At 62.0% G+C, this 20,908-nt stretch overlaps 1 protein-coding gene across 4 annotated transcripts; it reads right to left on the bottom strand.

The window, feature by feature from the left end:
• Positions 1-282: 282 nt before the first annotated feature.
• On the bottom strand, positions 283-20,537 carry HSD3B7 (hydroxy-delta-5-steroid dehydrogenase, 3 beta- and steroid delta-isomerase 7). 4 transcript variants are annotated; one of them, XM_037898899.2, is made up of 7 exons: positions 20,396-20,537; positions 13,760-13,925; positions 6,633-6,788; positions 5,809-5,917; positions 2,842-2,941; positions 2,266-2,428; positions 283-1,731 (listed from the first exon to the last, which is right to left on the bottom strand). In XM_037898899.2, exons 2-7 carry the CDS (start codon positions 13,917-13,919, stop codon positions 1,307-1,309), a joined length of 1,113 nt encoding a protein of 370 aa, XP_037754827.1. In that variant the 5' UTR covers positions 13,920-13,925; positions 20,396-20,537; the 3' UTR covers positions 283-1,306. The 4 variants fall into 4 exon arrangements, with proteins under 4 accessions (XP_037754827.1, XP_043404005.1, XP_037754826.1 ...); XM_043548070.1 differs by lacking the exon at positions 20,396-20,537 and adding an exon at positions 19,792-19,864; XM_037898898.2 differs by lacking the exon at positions 20,396-20,537 and adding an exon at positions 19,135-19,285.
• Positions 20,538-20,908: the final 371 nt, after the last annotated feature.

Here is a 20,908-nt window from a genome sequence, read left to right as displayed (position 1 = left end):
CCAGATGGGAGCCAGCGCCCCCTAGAGGGGAAAGGTCCCATGTCCCATTCCCCACCCCCTGAGCCAGCCCGTCCCCTGCCCTGGGGCCAGATGGAAGCCAGCGCCCCCTAGAGGGGAAAGGCCCCGTCTCCCATTCCCCACCCCCTGAGCCAGCCCGTCCCCTGCCCTGGGGCCAGATGGGAGCCAGCGCCCCCTAGAGGGGAAAGGCCCCGTGTCTCCTTCCCCACCCCCTGAACCAGCCAGTCCCCTTCCGACCCTACAAAAATAATCTTTTATCCATTATCAAGTGATCCTTTAACAGTTTAATTAATACATAAGTTACCAGACTTTGCTTGGTGTGTCTGCGTGTAATGGGCTGTAGGCTTTAGGCCTCTTATTAGAATTAGTCATAATAAAATATTATTAATTATTATCATTAACTATTGAGGAAATTAATGCTTGGACTAGAGGTATGCGGGGAAGGAAAGCCTGGAGTTGGAGTCCCATGGGGAATGGACTCCAATCCAAGCGGTATAATACCCGGGTTGGTCTCCATGGAGAATGGGGTCCAGTCCGGCAGATAATACATAGGTGGGAAGGAAAGCTCAGAGCTGGATCTCCATGGAGAATGGAGTCCAGGACCCAGATTTCTTGAGTACGATCCGGGTCCAGCTGTTTGACCCTCCTCTGCGATGACATGGGGCTTGGGGGGGGGACTCCAGGTCCAGAGCCCTTTACAGTAGAGCCGGTTCCTCGCCCGAAGTGCACTGGGGATCTGGACCAAAGCACTAGGATGGTAACAAAATCCAGATTTGGCTCCATTTGCAAACAGAGTGGGCTGGTCTGCAGTCATGCACTTGCGGGGAGAAGCAGAAGCTGGACTCCCGGAGTCCAACACGGATCTGGATCCCAAGTCCCCTGTGTGCTGGGATGAGACAAGACCTGGACTGGCAAATTCCTGGGCACGGAGGGGCACAGGCTGGATGCAAAACCCAGATCTGGAATCCATCTCCATGGAGCCGGACTCACTGGAAGGCTGTAGGTAGGATCAGACCAAAACCCAATGCGGATTCCCACATCCCCTGCTCAGACACCCATGGGCTGAATCAAAAGCGGGATCCGGATGAACACATCCCCTGCCCTGACACCCGCGGAAGTAAAACCCAGATCTGGATTTCCTGCTCCCCTGGCACTGACCCTGGTGGGTTGGAACAACACCTGGATCTGGATCCCTCTCTCCGGAGCTGGATTCATTGCAAAGGTACGTGCAGGCTGGAATCAAGACCCGGCTGCCCAGTCCACCGCTCCGCTGTGGCTCCCACCCGCCCTACTTCCCCGCCTCTCTCTGGGCGTCGACCTCCTGGATCCAGGCCACAGTGCGGGCTCGGCTCTCCTCCCAGGTGTAGAGGGGCTGGTAGCCGAAGTGGCGCTGGGCCTTGTCCGTCTGCACCGTGAAGGTGGTGCTGGCCACGGCCAGGGTGTACGGGTTGAGCAGGGGGGCGTAGGAGAAGAAGGGCCGGAGAAGCCACCGGATGAGGCTGTTGGCCAAGGCCAGGCAGCGCAGGAGCCAGAAGGGCACGACGGGCTGGGAGCCCACGAGGCGGAAGCCGCAGGAGGCCAGGATCTCCATGTTAAAGTCCTCGTAGCTCTTGTAGGGGGAGGCGTCGTAGCAGAAGTAGACCTGGCCCCCGATGGCCGCCGGGGCCTCCTGCATCTGCCAAGCCACCAGCACGTGCATCCAGGCCACGTTGCCTGCAGGGGAGACGGGGGCGGGGGGTGTCAAACGCCCAGCCCTGATCCGCCCCAGGAGGAGACAGTGGGGCTCTCACATCCCCCCTCCCAAAGATACATCTCCCCGTGGTTGGCCAGGAATTCAATCCTGCCTGTGAGCTGGAGCCACTAGATGGCGACATCGCTCAGACACACACACACAAGAGCCCAATCCCCTCCAGCAGGGGGCAGTGCTACACACTCATAATCCCGCCTCCGGACCACGCCCCATTTGCACAGTCTCCCTGCATCTACATGCACAAACCACACCGGTGCCCGCCCCCCCCCCCACCAAGGAGTATTAGCAGAGCTGGGGGGGGGGAGGGATCTGGGCTAGCAGGGGGCTGCGGGTCAGGAGTGAGGGGCACCGGCAGGGCTGGAGTGGGAGGGCAGGGCTGGGCTAGCAGGGGGCTGCGGGTTGGGAGTGAGGGGCACTGGCAGGGCTGGGCAGGGGGGCAGGGCTGGGCTAGCAGGGGGCTGTGGGTCAGGCGTGAGGGGCACCATGCTCTCACTCACCCACGTAGACCCGGCCGTGCTCGGTGCTGACGGGAACGGCCCGGAGCAGCCTCCGTCCCGTCTGCAGCCCCTTCTCGTAGAATTCCTTCATTAGTGGGTGTTTCTCCCCATAGATCCCCGTGGGGCGCAGGGCGCAGGTTACCATCCATCGACCACCCCCCAGCTGTGGGCAGACATGGGGGTGAGCACCCGGATGCCTGGGTCCCATCCCCTCACTCCCCAGAGGCTGGGTGCTGTGTGATGCCCTCCCGGACGCCTGGGTCCCATTCCCCATCCCAATCTCTCTTCCACCCCACCACCCCCCGATGGCTGCAGAATCCTTAGTGGGCTAGTCCTGGATGCCTGGGTTCCATTTCTTTTCCCGGACACCTGAGTCCCATTTACTCCCTCCCTGGTGCTGGGAGGCTCCCTAGAGGTGCTGACCGTTCCTTGACCCGGACACCTGGGTCCCATTTCCTTCCTCCTGTGGGGTTACAGGACAGAGGATGCAGAGATCCATGGCGAGGGGGGTCTAACGGATGCGTAGGTCTCATTCCCCACCCCAGGGGCTGTGCCAGGGGGTTGGGGGCTACTTACAGGCATCCCATTGGCCTCAATGACCATGCGCTCGGCCCGCGCCTTGCTCAGAGGGTACGGCTGCTCGTGCAGGGCATCGTAGGCCGAGTCCTCATTCCCCCTGCAACGGGCAAGACACAGGCACTCAGGGGCAGTGCCACTTCCTTCCTGCCCGTCCCCTTTCCAGGATCCCACTGCCCCCACCATCCCTCTGCTCTGAGCTCTGGCAGTCCCCGCACCCCTCCTCTTAAGCCCTTCCCCCTCTGCTGGGATCCCACTACCCCCACCATCACCTTGCTCTGAGCTCTGGCAGTCCCCGCCCCCCTCCCCATAAGCCCTTCCCAGTCTGCTATGATCCCACCACCCTCACCACCCGTCTTGCTCTGGACCATGGTGTGATGAAGTGGGACTGTTCTTAATGTTTCCTCTGAATACTGTAGGGGTGCCTCAGTTTCCCCTAGGCATTTCTTAAGTCTCTAGGCGGTGGGATAAGAGGGTGTAATTGTTGCAGAGCAAAGGGCCAGGGTACATAAATGGCCGACACTCTGTCTCCTGGCAACTGCTGGCCTGGGCCCTTCCCCCCTGCAAGGTGAGAGCTAAAGGATTGGAGAACAAAGGAATCAGGTGCCCTCCTGGCCGGGGAAAGGGACAAAGCCCAGAGGAGGAGGGGCTGGAGGGTGAGTTAGTTGGGGGCTGGCTGGGGACGTGGAGTGAGGTGCAGACGGGGTTGTCTGGCTCCCTGCCCCGCAAAATGGACCCGGCTGAGGGGTCCTGTTCTCTGCACCTACAAGCTCTGTGTTAGACCATGTTCCTGTCGTCTAATAAACCTCTGTTTTATTGGCTGGCTGAGAATCACGTCTGACTGCGGAGTTGGGGGGCAGGACCCTCTGGCTTCCCCAGGACCCCGCCAGGGCGGACTGGCTGTGGGAAGCGCCCGGAGGGGCAGAGGAGGCTGAAGGCTCCGAGGTCAGACCCAGGAAGGTGGAGCCGGGTGAGCTGTGTGTCCTGCAGACAGGCTGCTCCCCGAGAGGAGACTTCCCCCGAGTCCTGCCTGGCTGCGTAGGGGGCAGCTCCAGAGCATCGCCCGGGGACCCCGTGACACATGGCCACCTGCCCAGCCTCTCCCCCTCCGCTATTCCCCACCACCCCACCCTGGAACCCCCCCAGCCAGCTCCAAGCAATGGAGGGACATTGAAACAACCCCCAGCCAGCGCTGGGTGGAAGCTGCTGTCCCCAGCCACCCACAGCTGGAGGGGCCGCGCGGGAACCGTGTGCAGCAAAAAACAAACAGAGCACAGCTGCTTGCCTCCTGAAAAGCTTCAGAATATGAGAACAGGACCCAGGCATCCGGGATGGCAGACAGGCGTAGCCCGGGCCGGGGCGGGGAGAGACAAAGATGGGGAACGGGACCCAGGCACCCGGGAAGGGCCTCACGGCTCAACGTGCCCAGTGCCTGCAGTGTGTTTGTTTCGTGTGGTGGTTGCCATGGGGCTAGGGTGGGACCCCTGAGGGAAGCCCTGGGTGGGGCTGGAAACAGCTGAGGCGGGGTGGGAGCCAGAGACCGCAGGCAGGGAGGGGCGGGGAGTCATGGAACTACAGAGTCACAGAACCGGAGGGGACCTCGAGAGATCCCGTCCCCTGCACTCACGGCAGGACGAAGTATGAACTGGGGGGTCATGAACCCTTGGAGGGTTTGTGAAATGCACCAGGGGGTTTCTCAGAAAAAATTCGGGAATGAGGGACAGAGCCATCCCTAGGGATCCCGGGCGTGGGGGCTGGCAGCCCGTGACCACGACTTCCTGGCAAAACACCTTGAAGCTTTGCTATAGCCGGGCGTTTGTTTTCCTGGACGGCTCAGGACCCGAAGGCTTGGGGGAGGAACTCTTTAATTGCGTTGGCTTCTTAAATACCTTCCTGCTGTTTCAGGTCTGATACTCCCTGATAAAACACGGAAGAGATAGAAGCTACGGCCGTGAAGTCTTGGAAGAGCATTGCCGTTTCCATAATGTAATACAATTAACAATGTAACGATACGTAATAATGTAATACTAAATGGTGTGCAGTGAGGGTACCAAATTATTTCGAAGAACTCCACATCTGTAATTTATGCTCAGGCAAGGGAGAAAATCCCTGGAAATGTTCATTTTTCAGAGGGGGTTCGCGAGAGCTCATATTTTCGTGAAAGGGATTCGCGGGTTGTTTAAATTTGGGAACCACTGCTCTAGGCCATCCCTAACAGGGGTTTGTCCAACCTGCTCTTAAAAATCCCCAGTGATGGAGACTCCACCACCTCTCTGGGCAAGTTATTCCAGGCCTTAGCCACCCTGACAGTTACAAAGTTTTTCCTGATGTCCAACCTAAACCGCCCTTGCTGCAATTAAGCCCTTTGCGTCTTGTCCTATCCTCAGAGGTTAAGAAGAACAATTCTTCTCCCTCCTCCGTGTAACAACCTTTTACAGACTTGAAAACTGTTCTCACGTCCCCTCTCGGTCTTCTCTTCTCCAGACTAAACAAACCCAGTTCTTTCAATCTTCCCCCACAGCTCACGGCTTCTAGACCTTGAATCGTTTTTGTTGCTCTTCTCTGGACTCTCTCCAATTTGTCCACATCTTTCCTGAAATGTGGCGCCCAGAACCAGACCCAATACTCCAGCTAAGACCGTATCCGCGCGGAGTAGAGCGGAAGAATTACTGCTCGTGTCTTGCTGACAACGCTCCTGCTGATACAGCCCAGAAAGATGTTTGCTTTTTTTGCTACAGCGTGACACTGTTGACTCACACTTGTGATCCGCTCTGATCCCCAGATCCCTTTCCTCAGTCCTCCTTCCTAGGCCGTCATTTCCCATTCTGTGTTTGTGCAGCTGATTGTTCCTTCCTAAGGATGAGGGCATTTAACCCCTAGGACGCCTGGGTTCTGTCCCTGGCTCTAGGAGGGGACTAGGGTCTAGTGGTTAGAGCGGGGGGGGCTGGGAGCCAGGAGCCTAGGTACCTGTAGAAGGGATCCCCCTTGGTGTTGGGGCCCACAACCTCCATGCTGCTGGTGTAGATCAGATACTGGGTCCCATGCTCAATGCAGGCGTCAATCACATTCTTGGTCCCTGGAGGTGGGGGTTGGGGGAAAGGAAAACATGGGGTTAATCAGGTTTCTGAGCACCCCTAACTCTGCCTGGCATGAGAGCCTTCTCCTCCACAACCCAGCCCCTGCACCAGGTCCCGGAGCAGCCAGAGGGGTGGAGGCTGGGAGCCAAGACTCCACGGTACCTCAGTTTCCCTTCTGCACCTAAATTCTCCAGCTCGGGAATAATTCTCTGTTCCTCAGAAGAGGTGGATCAGGCTGCTGGGGCCGGGACCTTGGGCAGGGCTCGTGCGGGGGCTAGTGGGCCCCCCCAGATTCACTTGCCCACCCAGTAACGCTATTTGTGTTTGGTAAAGAGCTCGCAGAGGCGTCACCTGCAGCCTCTTCCCTCTTTAGTCACTGGGCTGCGTGGGAGGGATTTTCCGAAGCTCAGGGTTTTCGTGGAAACCTGGAGGCGAGACAGACGGCCCGAGCCAAGAGCAGCGGAGATCGCTTCGAGGAGCGGGAAAGGAGAGGAGACGTTCAGGATTGCAGTCCCAGGCTCAGCCTCAACGGGGTGCTGGCTGTTGGGGGTGGGGGGGTGTTCCCGGCTACTCCAGAACCAGCAGGGGGCGCTATCGAGCGCGAGGCAGGAAGGCTGGCTGCCAGGAGAGAGCACCCCCGCCGCGCTCCCTGGAGCAAAGCGGCCTCCCCACCCCACCCCCAGCGACGTGCGCTGCCCCAGCCCCTTCCCATACCGTGAACGTTCACCTCTGTGATCTTCTCGGGCGGGACCCTGCCCCACACATCCACCAAGCTGGCTGCGTGGATCACCACGTCCGCCCCCTTCACGGCAGCCCCAACGTCCGTGGGGCTACTGATGTCCCCCCGGATCAGGTTCACCTTCACCTTCTCTGAAACAGAGAGACAGAGCCCCGGTGAGAGGGCTTGAAATGGGGCAGGGGGCTGGGAGCCCGGACTCCTGGGTTCTCTCCCTAGCTCTGGGAGGGGAGTGGGGTCTGGTGGTTAGAGCAGGGGAGCTGGGAGCCCGGACTCCTGGTTTCTCTCCCCAGCTCTGGGAGGGGAGGGGGGTCTGGTGGTTAGAGCAGGGGGGCTGAGAGCCCGGACTCCTGGGTTCTCTCCCCAGCTCTGGGAGGAGAGTGGGGTCACTTCTTTTACTGGTGTCTTGACAGTCACCGATCCTCTTTCCTGCCAGCTGGGCCGGGTGTCATCCAGGATTCCTGGCTCCCATCCAGTGCCAGCCCCCCTCCGCATTCCTGTCCGGCCACCACCTGACCCCTGCGTGTCTCTCCATCCCTGCCTTCCAGCTGTTTCCTCGGCCTTCGGGGGAAGGAGACGTTCCTCCGGCCTTGAAACACATTTTCCGATATGAGCCACCAGATGGAAACAGACAATGGGACATCCTCCCGCAGAGAGAGGATCACGCAAGCACGGGAGATTTGGAAATTGGGAAACAGGACAGGGTGCCTTTCGCCTCTAGGGGGCGCCAGCTCCCATCCAGCCCCAGGGTGGGGACTGGCTGGCTCAGGGGGGTCGGGAACAGGACATGGGGCCTTTCCCCTCTAGGGTCGCCGGCCCCGATCCAGCCCCAGGGTGGGGACTGGCTGGCTCCGGGGGTCAGGAACAGGACATGGGGCCTTTCCCCTCTAGGGGGCGCCAGCCCTGATCCAGCCCCAGGGTGGGGACTGGCTGGCTCCGGGGGTCAGGAACAGGACATGGGGCCTTTCCCCTCTAGGGGGCGCCGGCCCCGATCCAGCCCCAGGGTGGGGACTGGCTGGCTCCGGGGGTCAGGAACAGGACATGGGGCCTTTCCCCTCTAGGGGGCGCCGGCCCTGATCCAGCCCCAGGGTGGGGACTGGCTGGCTCTGGGGGTCAGGGACAGGACATGGGGCCTTTCCCCTCTAGGGGGCGCCGGCCCCGATCCAGCCCCAGGGTGGGGACTGGCTGGCTCCGGGGGGTGTGGGGTGGGATTTGAGGCCCAGATGAAAGGTGATTTCTCAACTTTCTTTTCTCAGAAAAAACTTGATTCCCTGTTTAATTGGCTCCAGTCAGGAATCCAGTGGAAACTCTCCAGGCATTTAGAACCGGAGCCGTGATTAATTTATCTTATGGAGCAAAGCAAGTTTGAAAGCCAGTTTCTTCCAATAGAAGTTTCCTAATACATAGCTCTGCTGGTGCCCCTCGCTCCCGACCCACAGCCCCCTGCCAGCCCAGCCCTGCCCCCCAGCTCCCGACCCGCAGCCCCCTGCCAGCCCAGCCCTGCCCCCCCTAGCCCTGCCGGTGCCCCTCACACCCGACCCGCAGCCCCCTGCCAGCCCAGCCCTGCCCCCCAGCTCTGCCGGGGCCCCTCACTCCCGACCCGCAGCCCCCTGCCAGCCCAGCCCTGCCCCCCAGCTCTGCCGGTGCCCCTCGCTCCCGACCCGCAGCCCCTGCTAGCCCAGCCCTGCCCCCCAGCTCTGCCGGGGCCCCTCACTCCTGACCCGCAGCCCCCTGCCAGCCCAGCCCTGCCCCCCAGCTCTGCCGGGGCCCCTCACTCCCGACCCGCAGCCCCCTGCCAGCCCAGCCCTGCCCCCCAGCTCTGCCGGGGCCCCTCACTCCCGACCCGCAGCCCCCTGCCAGCCCAGCCCTGGGCTCCCCCCCAGCTCTGCCGGTGCCCCACACACCCGACCCGCAGCCCCCTGCCAGCCCAGCCCTGGTCCGCACCCCTCTTTCTGCTGGCTCTCCCATTTCACCTCTCGCTCTTTGGGCAGGGGCTGGCGGGAGCAGGATTCCGGTTAAAGGCCTGCCTGGGTTATGCTGGGGTGTTGCCAAGGTGAACGAGTCCAGAGCCTGGCCCAAGACCATAAATAGCAGGGCCCAGCCAGCTCAGGATCGAATCAATTCTGCTCCTGCCTCCAGCTCACTGACAGCATCTGGTCCTGCCTGGGAGCAGCTCTCCGCTGCCTCCAAGGGGTCAGGCGCGAGGCAAACGCTGACCACACAGCGTGGGTGCTGCTGGAAACCAAATAGACGCGCCATCCCCCTGCTCTAACCACCAGACCCCACTCCCCTCCTACAGCTGGGAGAGAACCCAGGAGTCCTGGCTCCAGCCACCCCCCCCCACTCTAACCACTAGCCCACACTCCCCTCCCAGAGCTGGGATAGAACCCAGGAGTCCTGGCTCCCAGCCCCTCCCTGCTCTAACCACCAGACCCCACTCCCCTTCCAGGGCCAGGTACAGAACCCAGGCATCCTAGGGACTAGTGATGAGCACTCTGGAGCTGGGAGTCAGGACGCCTGAGTAACTGACCCCCCCCCCACCCCCACCCAACACGCACACACACTACGTGACTTAGCACACACAAAACACAGACACAAATGCTATTGTTCTGGGTTGACCCACAGAGGCAGCAGCTGGCGATACAGCCCTCCCCCACCCAGCTGTCTGATCCCCCCCCCCCACACACTCACTCTGAGATCACCACCTGCATGCCGAGCCCTCAGATAGGAACCAGCAAAACATGTTACTTCCTTCAGTGTCCGTGTGTGTCTGTGTGTCCACATGTACTTCCCCCTGCTGGAGGGAATCGGGGCCAGGTGGGTTGGAGACCAAGTGGGAATGGTCTATACTATTTTTAGGACCTCCCCCATGTGTGCCTCAGTTTCCCTCTGGACTTTGCTTGGCTGCCTGGGGTGGGGGAACAAAAGGGTTAACGCTGGTCGTGGAACAGCACAGGAGATGGGGTGGGGAGGGGTCGGACACCGGGCTGTCTCGGACGCAGTAAGGGACAGGTTGAAAATGACCCAGATCAACAGGGATCCGCAGAGACGAGCTCAGCTCCCAGGATGCTCAACCGCGGGAAGCTCAGGCCGGGTGGTAGGGATGAACTCAGCCTGGCCCTGCCTAGAGAATGAGGCCCGAGCTGGGACCAGCAGAGGATAAAGCCGGGGGGTGCTCCTGGAGGAAGCTGGGCACTCACTCCCGGCTCTGGGCGAAGCTAAGGGGGGCCAGGGCCGGAGGCCAAGTGAGCAATAAACCTGGCGCTGCTTGGAAAAGGTGGCTGGATGTCCCTGCCAATGCTGGCTGGGTGCCGTGGGTCCTGCAGCGTGGACACGCCTGTACACCCAGTGGTCTGCCTGAGTTGGACTCGCCAGGCAGGGCTAGAGGAGCAAAGCAGGGGGGGGCTGGAGCCCAGACACTCCGTCTCAGAGGCAGGGAAGCTGCAGGGCCGCCCCTGAAGGAAGAGTGGGACCCTTCGGGGGTCCATCCCAGGTACGGAGGTCCCTCCAAGAGACTGTTTAAAACCTGGGACGTAACACCGGTCCTGTGGCTCCGGGACAGGTGGTGTCAGCGGTGGGATCCACAATCCACCAGGAGCATTTGGCAAGAAGTGACTTGTGGGCAGTAAAAACAAAGTCAAAGGAAACAGCAGGAGAATGATGCCTAAGCCGCACTCTCGCTCGGACAGGGAGAGAGGGGTGAGCACTGGCAGATCCTGGATCTGGAGAAGGGGAGGGGCAAGAGGACCCACAGAGGGGTAACTGGGGAAAGGCCCCGGGGTGCCCATTCCGCAGGGAGCGGAGATACCAAATTGTTGCCTCAGTTTACAGGGGTTGTGGGGGGGTATAGATGCCGACCTCATGGCCGGCGAGAAGTCCTGCACTTTGAACCTGATCGGCCCCGCGGCCCGGCCCCTCCCTCGCACCCCCTCCTCGGTCCCAGAGCGAGAGTGGTGGGTGGCCGGGGAAGTTCCCAAAGGCCCCATTGCTGCTGTCTGAATTCACACCTTATCAGGGTGTTCAGAGGACTCAGGGTGTGACACCCCCCCCTCCCCAGCAGGAGAATATCTCCACAAGTGGGGGCCGGGTGCAGGGCTCACGCCGCTGGAGGATTCATTTAATCCGGCCGGGTTGGAGCGACTCTCGGAGATCCGCCCCCACGAGGGCAGAACGTGGCTGGACAGGAAGCCGGGGGAGCTGCCGAGCGCAGGCCGGTTGGCAGACAAGTTTGCAGAGAGTAAGCTGAAGGGGAGTGGGCCAGGTCGGGGGCTCCCACGCGGGCAGACCTCCTGCAAGGGATCTCAGGAGGAGGTGCAACGTTTATAGGAAAACAGGGCACAGGTGTCCGATGAAATCAGGTTTGCCCAGGACGGAGGCGATCACTCATCCGCCGCCCAGCCAGGGAGGGCAAACTCTGGGATTGATCTCTGGGGGGAAAGCCATCACCCAGCCAGACCCCTTGGGGGCAGGGAGGATCCCACCGCAAGCACCATCTCCTGCTGGACTCTCCTGGATCTCAGACTCCTGTGGTCCCCAGTGCGGTCAATGGGGAGACCGCTACTGGGTGGAGAGATTCTAGGACGGAGGGAAACCTGGCATGATAATGGCATAGAGAGGACACTTGTAAGTTTGCGGACGATACCAAGCTGGGAGGGGTTGCGAGTGCTTTGGAGGTTAGGATGAAAATTCAAAATGATCTGGACAAACTGGAGAACTGGTCTGAAGTCAATAAGATGAAATTCAAGAAGGACAAATGCAAAGGACTCCACTTAGGAAGGAACAATCAGCTGCACACATACAAAATGGGAAATGACGGCCTGGGAAGGAGGACTGCGGACAGGGAACTGGGGGTCAGAGCGGACCACAAGCTAAGTGTGAGTCAACAGTGTCACGCTGTTGCAAAAAAAAAAAAGGGGGGGGAGGGGGAACATCCTTCTGGGCTGTATCAGCAGGAGTGTTGTCAGCAAGACACGAGGAGTAATTCTTCCACTCTAATTAGGCCTGAACTGGAGTATCGGGTCCAGTTCTGGGCGCCACATTTCAGGAAGGATGTGGATAAATTGGAGAGAGTCCGGCAAAGAGTGACAAAAACGATTCAAGGTCTAGAAGCCATGAGCTGTGAGGGAAGATTGGAAGAACTGGGTTTGTTTAGTCTGGAGAAGAGAAGACTGAGAGGGATGTGAGAACAGTTTTCAAGTCCGTAAAAGGTTGTTACAAGGAGGAGGGAGAAAAATTGTTCTTCTTAACCTCTGAGGATGGGACAAGACGCAATGGGCTTAATTGCAGCAAGGTGGGTTTAGGTTGGACATCAGGAAAAACTTCCTACCTGTCAGGGTGGTTAAGCCCTGGAAGAAATTGTCCAGGGAGGTTGTGGAGTTTCCATTATTGGAGATTTTTAAGAGCCGATTGGACACACACCTGTCAGGGACGGTCTAGATAACACTCAGTCCTGCCATGAGTGCAGGGGACAGGACTGGACGACCTCTCGAGGTCCCTTCCAGTCCTGTGATTCTGTTCCAACCCCCTCAAACGCTGCAGGGCCATGGGACCCGGGCTAAGGGCCCAGGTGCGGAGCTATTTGGCTCAGATCCCTGGACAGACACAGGACGGCTCGGGCAGGGGGTGGGTAGTGGGGGCTCCCCAGCTTGGATGCCCTCCTCGGGAAGGACAGCGTCACTTCGAGCCACACGTCAGGCCCTGGAGCTGTGCCAGCTGAAAGTTCAAACCAGGGCTCAGAGCGGAGACGTCATCAAAAGTGCGAACAGCTGAACCGGCAGGGAGCGGACGGTCCCTCCCCAGGCTTTGCCCCTAACACAGAGGAAAGGCCCTTGAGCCTCAGGACGCTCATCAGCAACCCTGGCCCGTGAGCGGGACCGAGCCCCAGCCAGCTCCGCACGTGAGACATGAGTCACCCGGGCGTGCCTGCAGCTCGCGGCCGTGACCCAGGGAGCAAGCTCCCGGCCTGCCTGCCCTGGCCGGGACAGCCGAGCCCGGTGGGATCGGAGCCCGGGGCAGGAGACGCGGGCAGGCTCACCCGGGCCGGGTGGCGGGAGAAGCCCCAGGGAAGGGGAAAGCAGCCGAGAGGTGGCGGCCGGCCACAGAGACGCCTGCCCAGAGTGTGACACGGCCCCGGGGGGGTTCCCTTAACCAACAGAGCCCGAATCACAGCCTACCGGGGGGCGGAGGGGGGTGGGGGGGAGAGGACCCTGCCCTGGGCGGGAGGGCAACGGGGTCCTTGCATGCACACAGCCCTGGAGGGGATCTGCCAATGTGAGGGAGCGCCCTGCGCCCCTGGCCAGCAGAGCCCCAGGGATAGGGCTCAGTTAAGACCCAACTTTGCAGGGGGACAAACCCACACTGCCCCTTCCCCCAAATACTCAGGGGGTCCTTCCCTCCCTCCCCCCACAGCTTAGGGGGATGGGCACCTCAAGCCAGCTGAGCCATGGGGGAAGGTGAGTCCCCTGCCCCCCTCACCCCCTGGCAGATGAGGGGAGGGGGTCATGGCAGGACCCAGCCCACTTTCACACCCAAAGGTTTCAGGGTGGCAGATGGGTGCTGGGTGGCGGGGGGCATGAAAACTTCCCCCTCCCCCCATACACCCAGTTAGCATCATCTAAACGAGCAGCCCTAAAGGGGGGAGGGGGAAACTGCTCCGCACGGAGTGTCAGCCCCTGAGATTGGTGCTTAAGAAACCAAGCTGGAAGGATCTGAAAGTGGCTGGCAGATAACGTGGGCGGCTTTGAACTCCCTCCGGGACACGGGTTAACACGCCCCTGCTTGGTTCGGCCTCCAAGGGGGAGGGGAGGGATGAAGTGGGGATTTCCTGTAATATTTTCCAGAATCCCACTCTGCCTCAGTTTCCCTCTGTTCTTTTCACAGCTGTCCCGGGCGGGCGGGGGGGATGGTTTGGAGACCTACAGCTCAGTCTAGGAGGTGGGGAGGCCACGGGGCCAACCCTGAAGGAAGGGGGCGGGGTCCCTTGGGAGTCTGGCCTACTGGTGGGGTTCCCCCAAGGGACCGTTTCAACGCTGGGGTACAGCCCCATGCAGCCCTGCCCCCTGCTGGAGGGAATTGGGGGGGGGAGGGTGCACGCCCCGCGCCTCACCTGTCCCCAGCTGCCCCAGGGCCGGATCCAGCTGCAGGTCGAAGACACGCACCTCGGCCACGTTGGGCGACCGCTCCACCAGCATCCGCACCAGATGGGAGCCCAGAAACCCGCAGCCGCCCGTCACCAGATAGACCTGTCGGGCCCGGTGCCACTCCATCAGGCCCTGCGGGGAGAAGGGAGACAGGACGGGGGTTAGGCAAGGGGGGTGGAGATGGCAGGCCAGGGGGAGCTCAGGCCGGGGGGCAGGCGGGGAGTTCGCATACCAATCCTTTCTCTCTGCCCTGGATGCCTCCTTCCCGTCCCCTTCGCTCCCTGGGAAATACGGGGCCCCTCGAGATCAACCCCCAGCACTGTGGTCCCGGACTCCTGGGTCCCAGCCTGCCAACATCCCGAGACCCTCCCGCCCCCAAATGGCATGGCCCAGATGTCCCAGACTTAATGACCCCTCTGTGGCAGGTGCCGACTCCCAGGGCTATAATTTACGGCTTTGCTACCCCGGATGCCCGGGTTCCCGCCTCAGGGTTGCGGCTTGTGGGAACCGTAAGCAGACTGGAGAGCAATTTCCTCTCTGAAATAGCGAAAGACAAAAGGAAGCCTGTGTGTTTATGAGCCCTTGTCAATAGCCAGGAAGCAAAGCCGCCCTTGAATTTACAACAGCCCAAACCATTTTCCGCATCACAATGAACAACAGGGGAGGACAAGCGGCGGATGGGTTGGCTCTGGGGTGGGGAACCAAGGGAACAGCTGTACAGGGACGCCGAGATGCAGCCACTTCTGGGGCGGGGCAGCTGGGGAACAGCCGCACATAAATAGGTGGGAGAGATAGCTTAGTGGTTTGAGCATTGGCCTGCTAAACCCAGGGTTGTGAGTTCAATCCTTGAGGGGGCCATTTAGGGATCTGGGGCAAAAAAAAATTGGGGATTGGGCCTGCTTTGAGCAGGGGGTTGGACTAGATGATCTCCTGAGGTCCCTTCCAACTCTGATAGTCTATGAGTCCAAACGCCGCATGGGGACGGCTCACCTGGCCCTGAGACGCAGCCACCTCGGGGCGGGGGGCAGCTGAGGAATGGCCCGCCCAACCCCTTTCCCAGCCTCCTCTGCGTCTCAGAGGGAACATTTCTTGCCGTAAGCAGCTGGGCTATTTTAAAGAGCGGTCTGGAGGTGACCTTAGCATGTCCTGTCGCTTTTCAAAGAACTTCCTTTTCTGGCTCTTTCTAGTTCACTGCCGTTGGAGGCTGTGTGCTGTAAGGACTCGGGGGGCTCGGTGGGGGGCGCTCTCCCCTGGCAGCCAGGGCCGGCGCCGATGCCCCAGTGAGGCGCTAGGGGGCGCTGTGCTGCAGGGAGCGGGACGGGGCTCAGCAGGGGGCGCTCTCCCCGAGCAGCAAAAGCTAGATCCAATGCCCCAGTGCGACGCTAGGGGGCGCTGTGCTGCAGGGATCAGGGCAAAGGCTCAGTAGGGGGGCGCTCTCCCCTGGCAGCCAGGGCTGGCCCCGCTGTGGTGTCTCTCAGCTGCATGCATTACAGTTGAGTTTTTATATTGCATTAGCACCTTCATCCTACAAAATGTCGGGGCCCCGTAGTGCCGGGCGCTGCCCAGACCCACAGCGGGAGCCAGCCCCTGCCCCGCAGGGCTCACAGTCTAACCGGAAAAAGGCAAGAACGCTCTCCCCCTTTTACAGCTGGGGAAGCTGAGGCTCAGAGAGACCCAGGACTTGCGCAAGGTCCCACAGGGAGTCTAAGGCAGAGCCAGAGATAGAACCCAGGCGTCCTGGCTCTCAGCCCTGCTCCTGCTGTAACCACTAAACCCCGCTCCCCTCCCAGAGGCAGGGATAGAACCCAGGAGTCTGGATCACCCAGCCCAGCACCCTAAGCACGGCTCAGTTCCGGTCTCGATTTCCCAGCAACAGGAAGGCCAGTAAATGCGGGAAACCTGCTTAGGAGAGGGAAATGACAGGGATCACTTCGTGCTTCCCTGACGCAGGACAAATTATCCACCCCCTACCTGCCAGCAGCCCAGCCAGCCAGGGTCTGCACTCAGGCAGTGACTGGATGCTGCATGCCAGCCAACCCCATCCCCCCTCCGAGGGCAGAACCCAGGAGTCCTGGCTCCCAGCCCGCCTGCTCTAACCACTAGATCCCACTCCCCTCCCAGAGCCAGGAGAGAACCCAGGAGTCCTGGCTCCCAGCTCACCTGCTTGAACCCACTAGACCCCACTCCCCTCCCAGAGCCAGGAGAGAACCCAGGAGTCCTGGCTCCCAGCCCCTGCTGCTCTAACCCACTAGACCCCACTCCCCTCCCAGAGCCAGGAGAGAACCCAGGAGTCCTGGCTCCCAGGCCCCCCTGCTCTAACCCACTAGACCCCACTCCCCTCCCAGAGCCAGGAGAGAACCCAGGAGTCCTGGCTCCCAGCCCCTGCTGCTCTAACCCACTAGACCCCACTCCCCTCCCAGAGCCAGGAGAGAACCCAGGAGTCCTGGCTCCCAGGCCCCCCTGCTCTAACCCACTAGACCCCACTCCCCTCCCAGAGCCAGGAGAGAACCCAGGAGTCCTAGCTCCCAGCCCCCCCGCTGCTCTAACCTAACATGGTGGGAAGGGAGCACACCCGTGCTCTGCCCCTTGGCAGCAGGGCACGCAGCCAGCTGAGTTGTTTGGATTAAATGGCTGGCTCCCATATCTGTAAATAATTACCAGGGGACGTCCCCAGATCACCGCACACCAGCTCAGACTTCAGGCGGTTGACAGGGAAGAGATTCCCCACCCCCACCCCACCCCCAGCACTGCAAAAGTCATTGCAAGCCCCCGGCTTATGTGGGGAGAAGGGGGCCGGCCCTGGCACAGCTGGGGGGAGGGGGGGCCACACAGGATGGGAGGGAGGGGCACTGGCAGAGCTGAGAGCGGACGGGGTGGAATCTGTCCCAGATCGGCCCAGGCCAGTGCGTCCCGTCTTCTGGAGACAGAAGAGGTTAGATCCATCTCGTTAATCAACCGTTTCATGGGCCCGGCCTGGCCAGACCATCCCCACGGCACACCCGCGGAAAGCCGGGGCTGCACGGCGCCGGGTCGTGCCGATGCCCCGCAGAAAAGGGGGGAGGATAGCCCAATGGTTTGAGCATGGGCCTGCTAAACCCAGGGTTGGGAGTTCAGTCCTTGAGGGGGCCATTTAGGGATCTGGGGCAAAAATTGGGGATTGGTCCTGCTTTGAGGAGGGGGTTGGACCAGATGATCTCCTGAGGTCCCTTCCAACCCTGAGATTCTATGGCAGGCCAGGTGTTCACGGTTACCCGGCCGCCTTCCGGCAGGGAGCGAGATGCTTTCCAGCCCGCTTCAGAAGCCTTGGCTCATTCCCCAGGGCGGGGCGGCTGGACGCGGGGACATGAAGAACAGACGGAGCCCGTCCTGGGAGCCTTCCGGTCTTGGGAAAATCACAGGCAAACAGCACCTGAGCTCAGCTCCCTGCAGGACAGCAACCCCTAGCGCCGCCCTGGGGCATTGGGGCCAGCCCTGACCGCTAGGGGAGAGCGCCCCCTACTGAGCCCTCTGCCGTGCCCCCTAGCGCCGCCCTGGGGCATTGGGGCCAGCCCTGACCACCAGGGCTCTCATCCTGGTTCATTCCCAGCCCACAGTAGCTGTGTTCCCATGTTGGTGCCTCCCGGCGCCCCCCTCCCCGCTTCCAGAGGCGAGTAGCCAAGGTGAAGCAGAGATAAGAAGCGTGGGCAAGCATGGCCATGAGATTAGAACGAGCTCTGCCCTTGACCCGCCGCCATCATGTAAAGCCGTCACCCCGGCCCTCCCAGAGCTGGGGATGGAACCCAGGAGTCCTGGCTCCCAGCCCCCGCTGTTCTAACCCACCAGCCCCCACTCCCCTCCCAGAGCTGGGGATGGAACCCAGGAGTCCTGGCTCCCAGCCCCTGGCTGTTCTAACCCACCAGCCCCCATTCCCCTGCCAGAGCTGGGGATGGAACCCAAGAGTCCTGGCTCCCAGCCCCCGGCTGTTCTAACCCACCAGCCCCCATTCCCCTGCCAGAGCTGGGGATGGAACCCAGGAGTCCTGGCTCCCAGACCCCCCTGCTCTAACCCACTGGACTCCACCCCCCTCCCAGAGCTGGGGAGAGAACCCAGGAGTCCTGGCTCCCAGACCCCCCTGTTCTAATCCACCAGAACCCACCCCCCTCCCAGAGCTGGGGACAGAACCAGGAGTCCTGGCTCCCAGACCTCCCCCATACAGAACTCTGGACCCATCTGGCCACTCCCAGAAGGTGCCCTGCACCCATTAGAGCCATGCGGTGCTGCCTGACCCCGGCTGAGAGATGCCCTGACGCATGGGTGTGACCCGGTCTCATGTAAACGAGACCAGCCAGACGAGCAGGTGCTATTACTTCAGAGTGTGAGAGTCCACCCAGGGTGTAAACACGGCCCTAGTTCTTAGAGCAGATTGCAGCCCCCAGCCAGGAGACGCGTTAACCCCAGGCCCAGAACAGGGGCCAGAGACCGGGCTAGATGGGCCCCTGGCTGGCAGGGCGGGGGCAGGATGCCAGGCTGGACAGGGCTGCAGGCTCTGACAGGGAAGCACCTGTTCTCATGCAAGCGGGAAGGGCCGCGAAGGGGTTAACCGAGCAGAGATGGAAATGGAAAATTTCTCAGACGCTGAATTTGCTCCAGCTTCTACACATCAGAGCAACTGGTGTGTCGTCCCCCCCGCACAGGGAGTCCTAGATCCCTTCCCCCGCCAACTCCAACCCACCAGACCCCACTCCCCTCCCAGAGCTGGGGAGAGAACCCAGGAGTCCTGGCTCCCAGACCCCCCTGCTCTAATCCACCAGAACCCACCCCCCTCCCAGAGCTGGGGACAGAACCAGGAGTCCTGGCTCCCAGACCCCACTCCCCTCCCAGAGCTGGGGAGAGAACCCAGGAGTCCTGGCTCCCAGACCCCCCTGCTCTAACCCACCAGACCCCACTCCCCCTCACCCAGAGCTGGGGAGAGAACCCAGGAGTCCTGGCTCCCAGCCCCCACTGCTCTAACCCACCAGACCCCACTCCCCCTCACCCAGAGCTGGGGAGAGAACCCAGGAGTCCTGGCTCCCAGACCCCCCTGCTCTAACCCACCAGACCCCACTCCCTTCCCAGAGCTGGGGAGAGAACCCAGGAGTCCTGGCTCCCAGACCCCACTCCCCTCCCAAAGCTGGGGAGAGAACCCAGGTTCCCAGAGCTCCCCACCCAGAACCCAACATAGAACCCAGGAGTCCTGGAAGCGCCCAGCCAGGTGCGCAGCTCCCAGCCCAGCACCCCCAGGGCCACGCAGCCCGGCAGGCGCACGGGTGCCCCCGCAGTGGCGCGGGAGGGGGCGGATCGGGCCCGGCGGGGGGCGCGGTACCTGCTCGGCCCTGGGCTCCCAGGACTCCGGGGTTCCCGGCTGCCCTCCGCTGTGTCCTCCCTGCAGTGCCATCCTCCAGCTCTGAGCCCCTCCATGGTGCCGCCTTTGTATGCACTGACAGCTGCCGCCCCGCCCTCCGCCTGCGGGTCCTAGTGCCCGCCCAGCGACCCGGACTCCTGGGTCCTCTCCCCGGCTCCGGGAAGGGAGTGGGGGCTAGTGGGTAGAGCGAGGCGGCGGGAGGGAGCCAGGACTCCTGGGTTCTCTCCCCACCTAGGGGAGGGAGGTGGGGTGGGGGCCAGGAGTCAGGACTCCTGGGTTCTATTCCCCTTTCTCCCTGGAGTCTGGAGGTGCTGGCGGGGCGGCCCCAGCGCTCCAAGCGATTTCAGCCGGGGGGGGGGGGGAGCTAGAACCTGCTCCCCCCTGGTCACCGCGTTGGGCTGGATCCGAGCCGATACCCCCGAGTGGGGCAGGGCCCCCGTTTCCCCCCCCCCCCGCCCCATCTTTCTATTCTCTGGCCCCCATCCTTGGCCTGTGGGACCCCAGTGGCGTGGGGAGCGTGGCCGGAGGGGGGGGGAATACCACGTGCAGGGGCAACTGGATCCATTCAAGTTCCAGGCTGGGATCCCCTGTCTCACCCCCCACCCCCCACCCCACTACCTGTTTCGGCCCCGTGACTGACAGGCCTTTTTTCCGCTACAGCAGAGCCACTTCCCTATTCCCAGCACCTCACCGGATCTGGGGCGGAGGGGGGAGGGCGGGGGGAGCCCCCCCTTCTTCCCCCACCTGGCCCGGGGGGGAGGGGGGGCGCCTTGGAAATGCACCGAGCGCCCCTTGTGGCCAATGGGCAGCAGCCCAGCTGCGGCACTGGCTGGATTTAAAATAAAATCGCCGCAGGTGTGGGAGCAGAGTGGGGTTAAGAGTAGGGAGGGGAGGAAGAACCCAGGAGTCCTGGCTCCCGGCCCCCCCTTCCCCCCCGCTCTAACCCACTAGACCCCACTCCCCTGCCAGAACTGGAGAATAGGACCCAGGAGTCCTGGCTCCCAGCTCTAACCCCCTAGACCCCACTCCCCTCCCAGAGCTGGGGAGAGAACCCAGGAGTCCTGGCTCCCAGCTCCCCCCCAGCCCCGATCCCCTCCCAGTCCAGGGAAAAGGCGGCTATCCGCTGGTGGCTGCAGCCGCTCCAGCAGGGATTCACCCCCCCCCCAGCTCCAGCCACATGGGGGGGGGGGGGGGCACAGGGCAGATCCGGGTGGATTCTTACCTTGCCGGCCTGCGCCGCCCGCCAGGAGGAGGTGACGCAAGGAGACCGTAACCGGACCCCGGGGTTCCTCTTTCACCCAGCGAGACACTTTCGCTTCTAAACAGCTGGGCTGGCCACCAGCAGGGCGGGGATCCCTGATGAGCTCTTGTGCCGGATCAGAGCCCGCGCCCCCTCCCCAAGGGGGGGTTCCATTCCGCACCCCCCCCCCAGCCAGCCAGACCCCCACCCCTGAGCCAACACCTCCTAGAGGGGAAAAGCCCCATGTCCCATTCCCGCCCCCCTGAGCAAGCTAGTCTCCTGGCCAGGTGTCGGAGCGGGGCCGGGCCCCCCCAGAGCAGGGGTGGCCAACCTGTGGCTCCGGAGCCCCGTGCGGCTCTTCAGAAGTTAACATGCGGCTCCTTGTCTCAGCACCAACTCCAGGGCTGGAGTGACAGGCGCCAGCTTTCCAATGCACCAGGGGGGGCTCACTGCTCAAGCCCTGGCTCTGCCACGGGCCCTGCCCCCTTCCCGCCC

Source organism: Chelonia mydas, chromosome 6 (genome assembly GCF_015237465.2).
Source record: "Chelonia mydas isolate rCheMyd1 chromosome 6, rCheMyd1.pri.v2, whole genome shotgun sequence".
NCBI lineage: Eukaryota > Metazoa > Chordata > Testudines > Cheloniidae > Chelonia > Chelonia mydas.
This window is presented reverse-complemented; position numbering and strand designations above follow the sequence as displayed.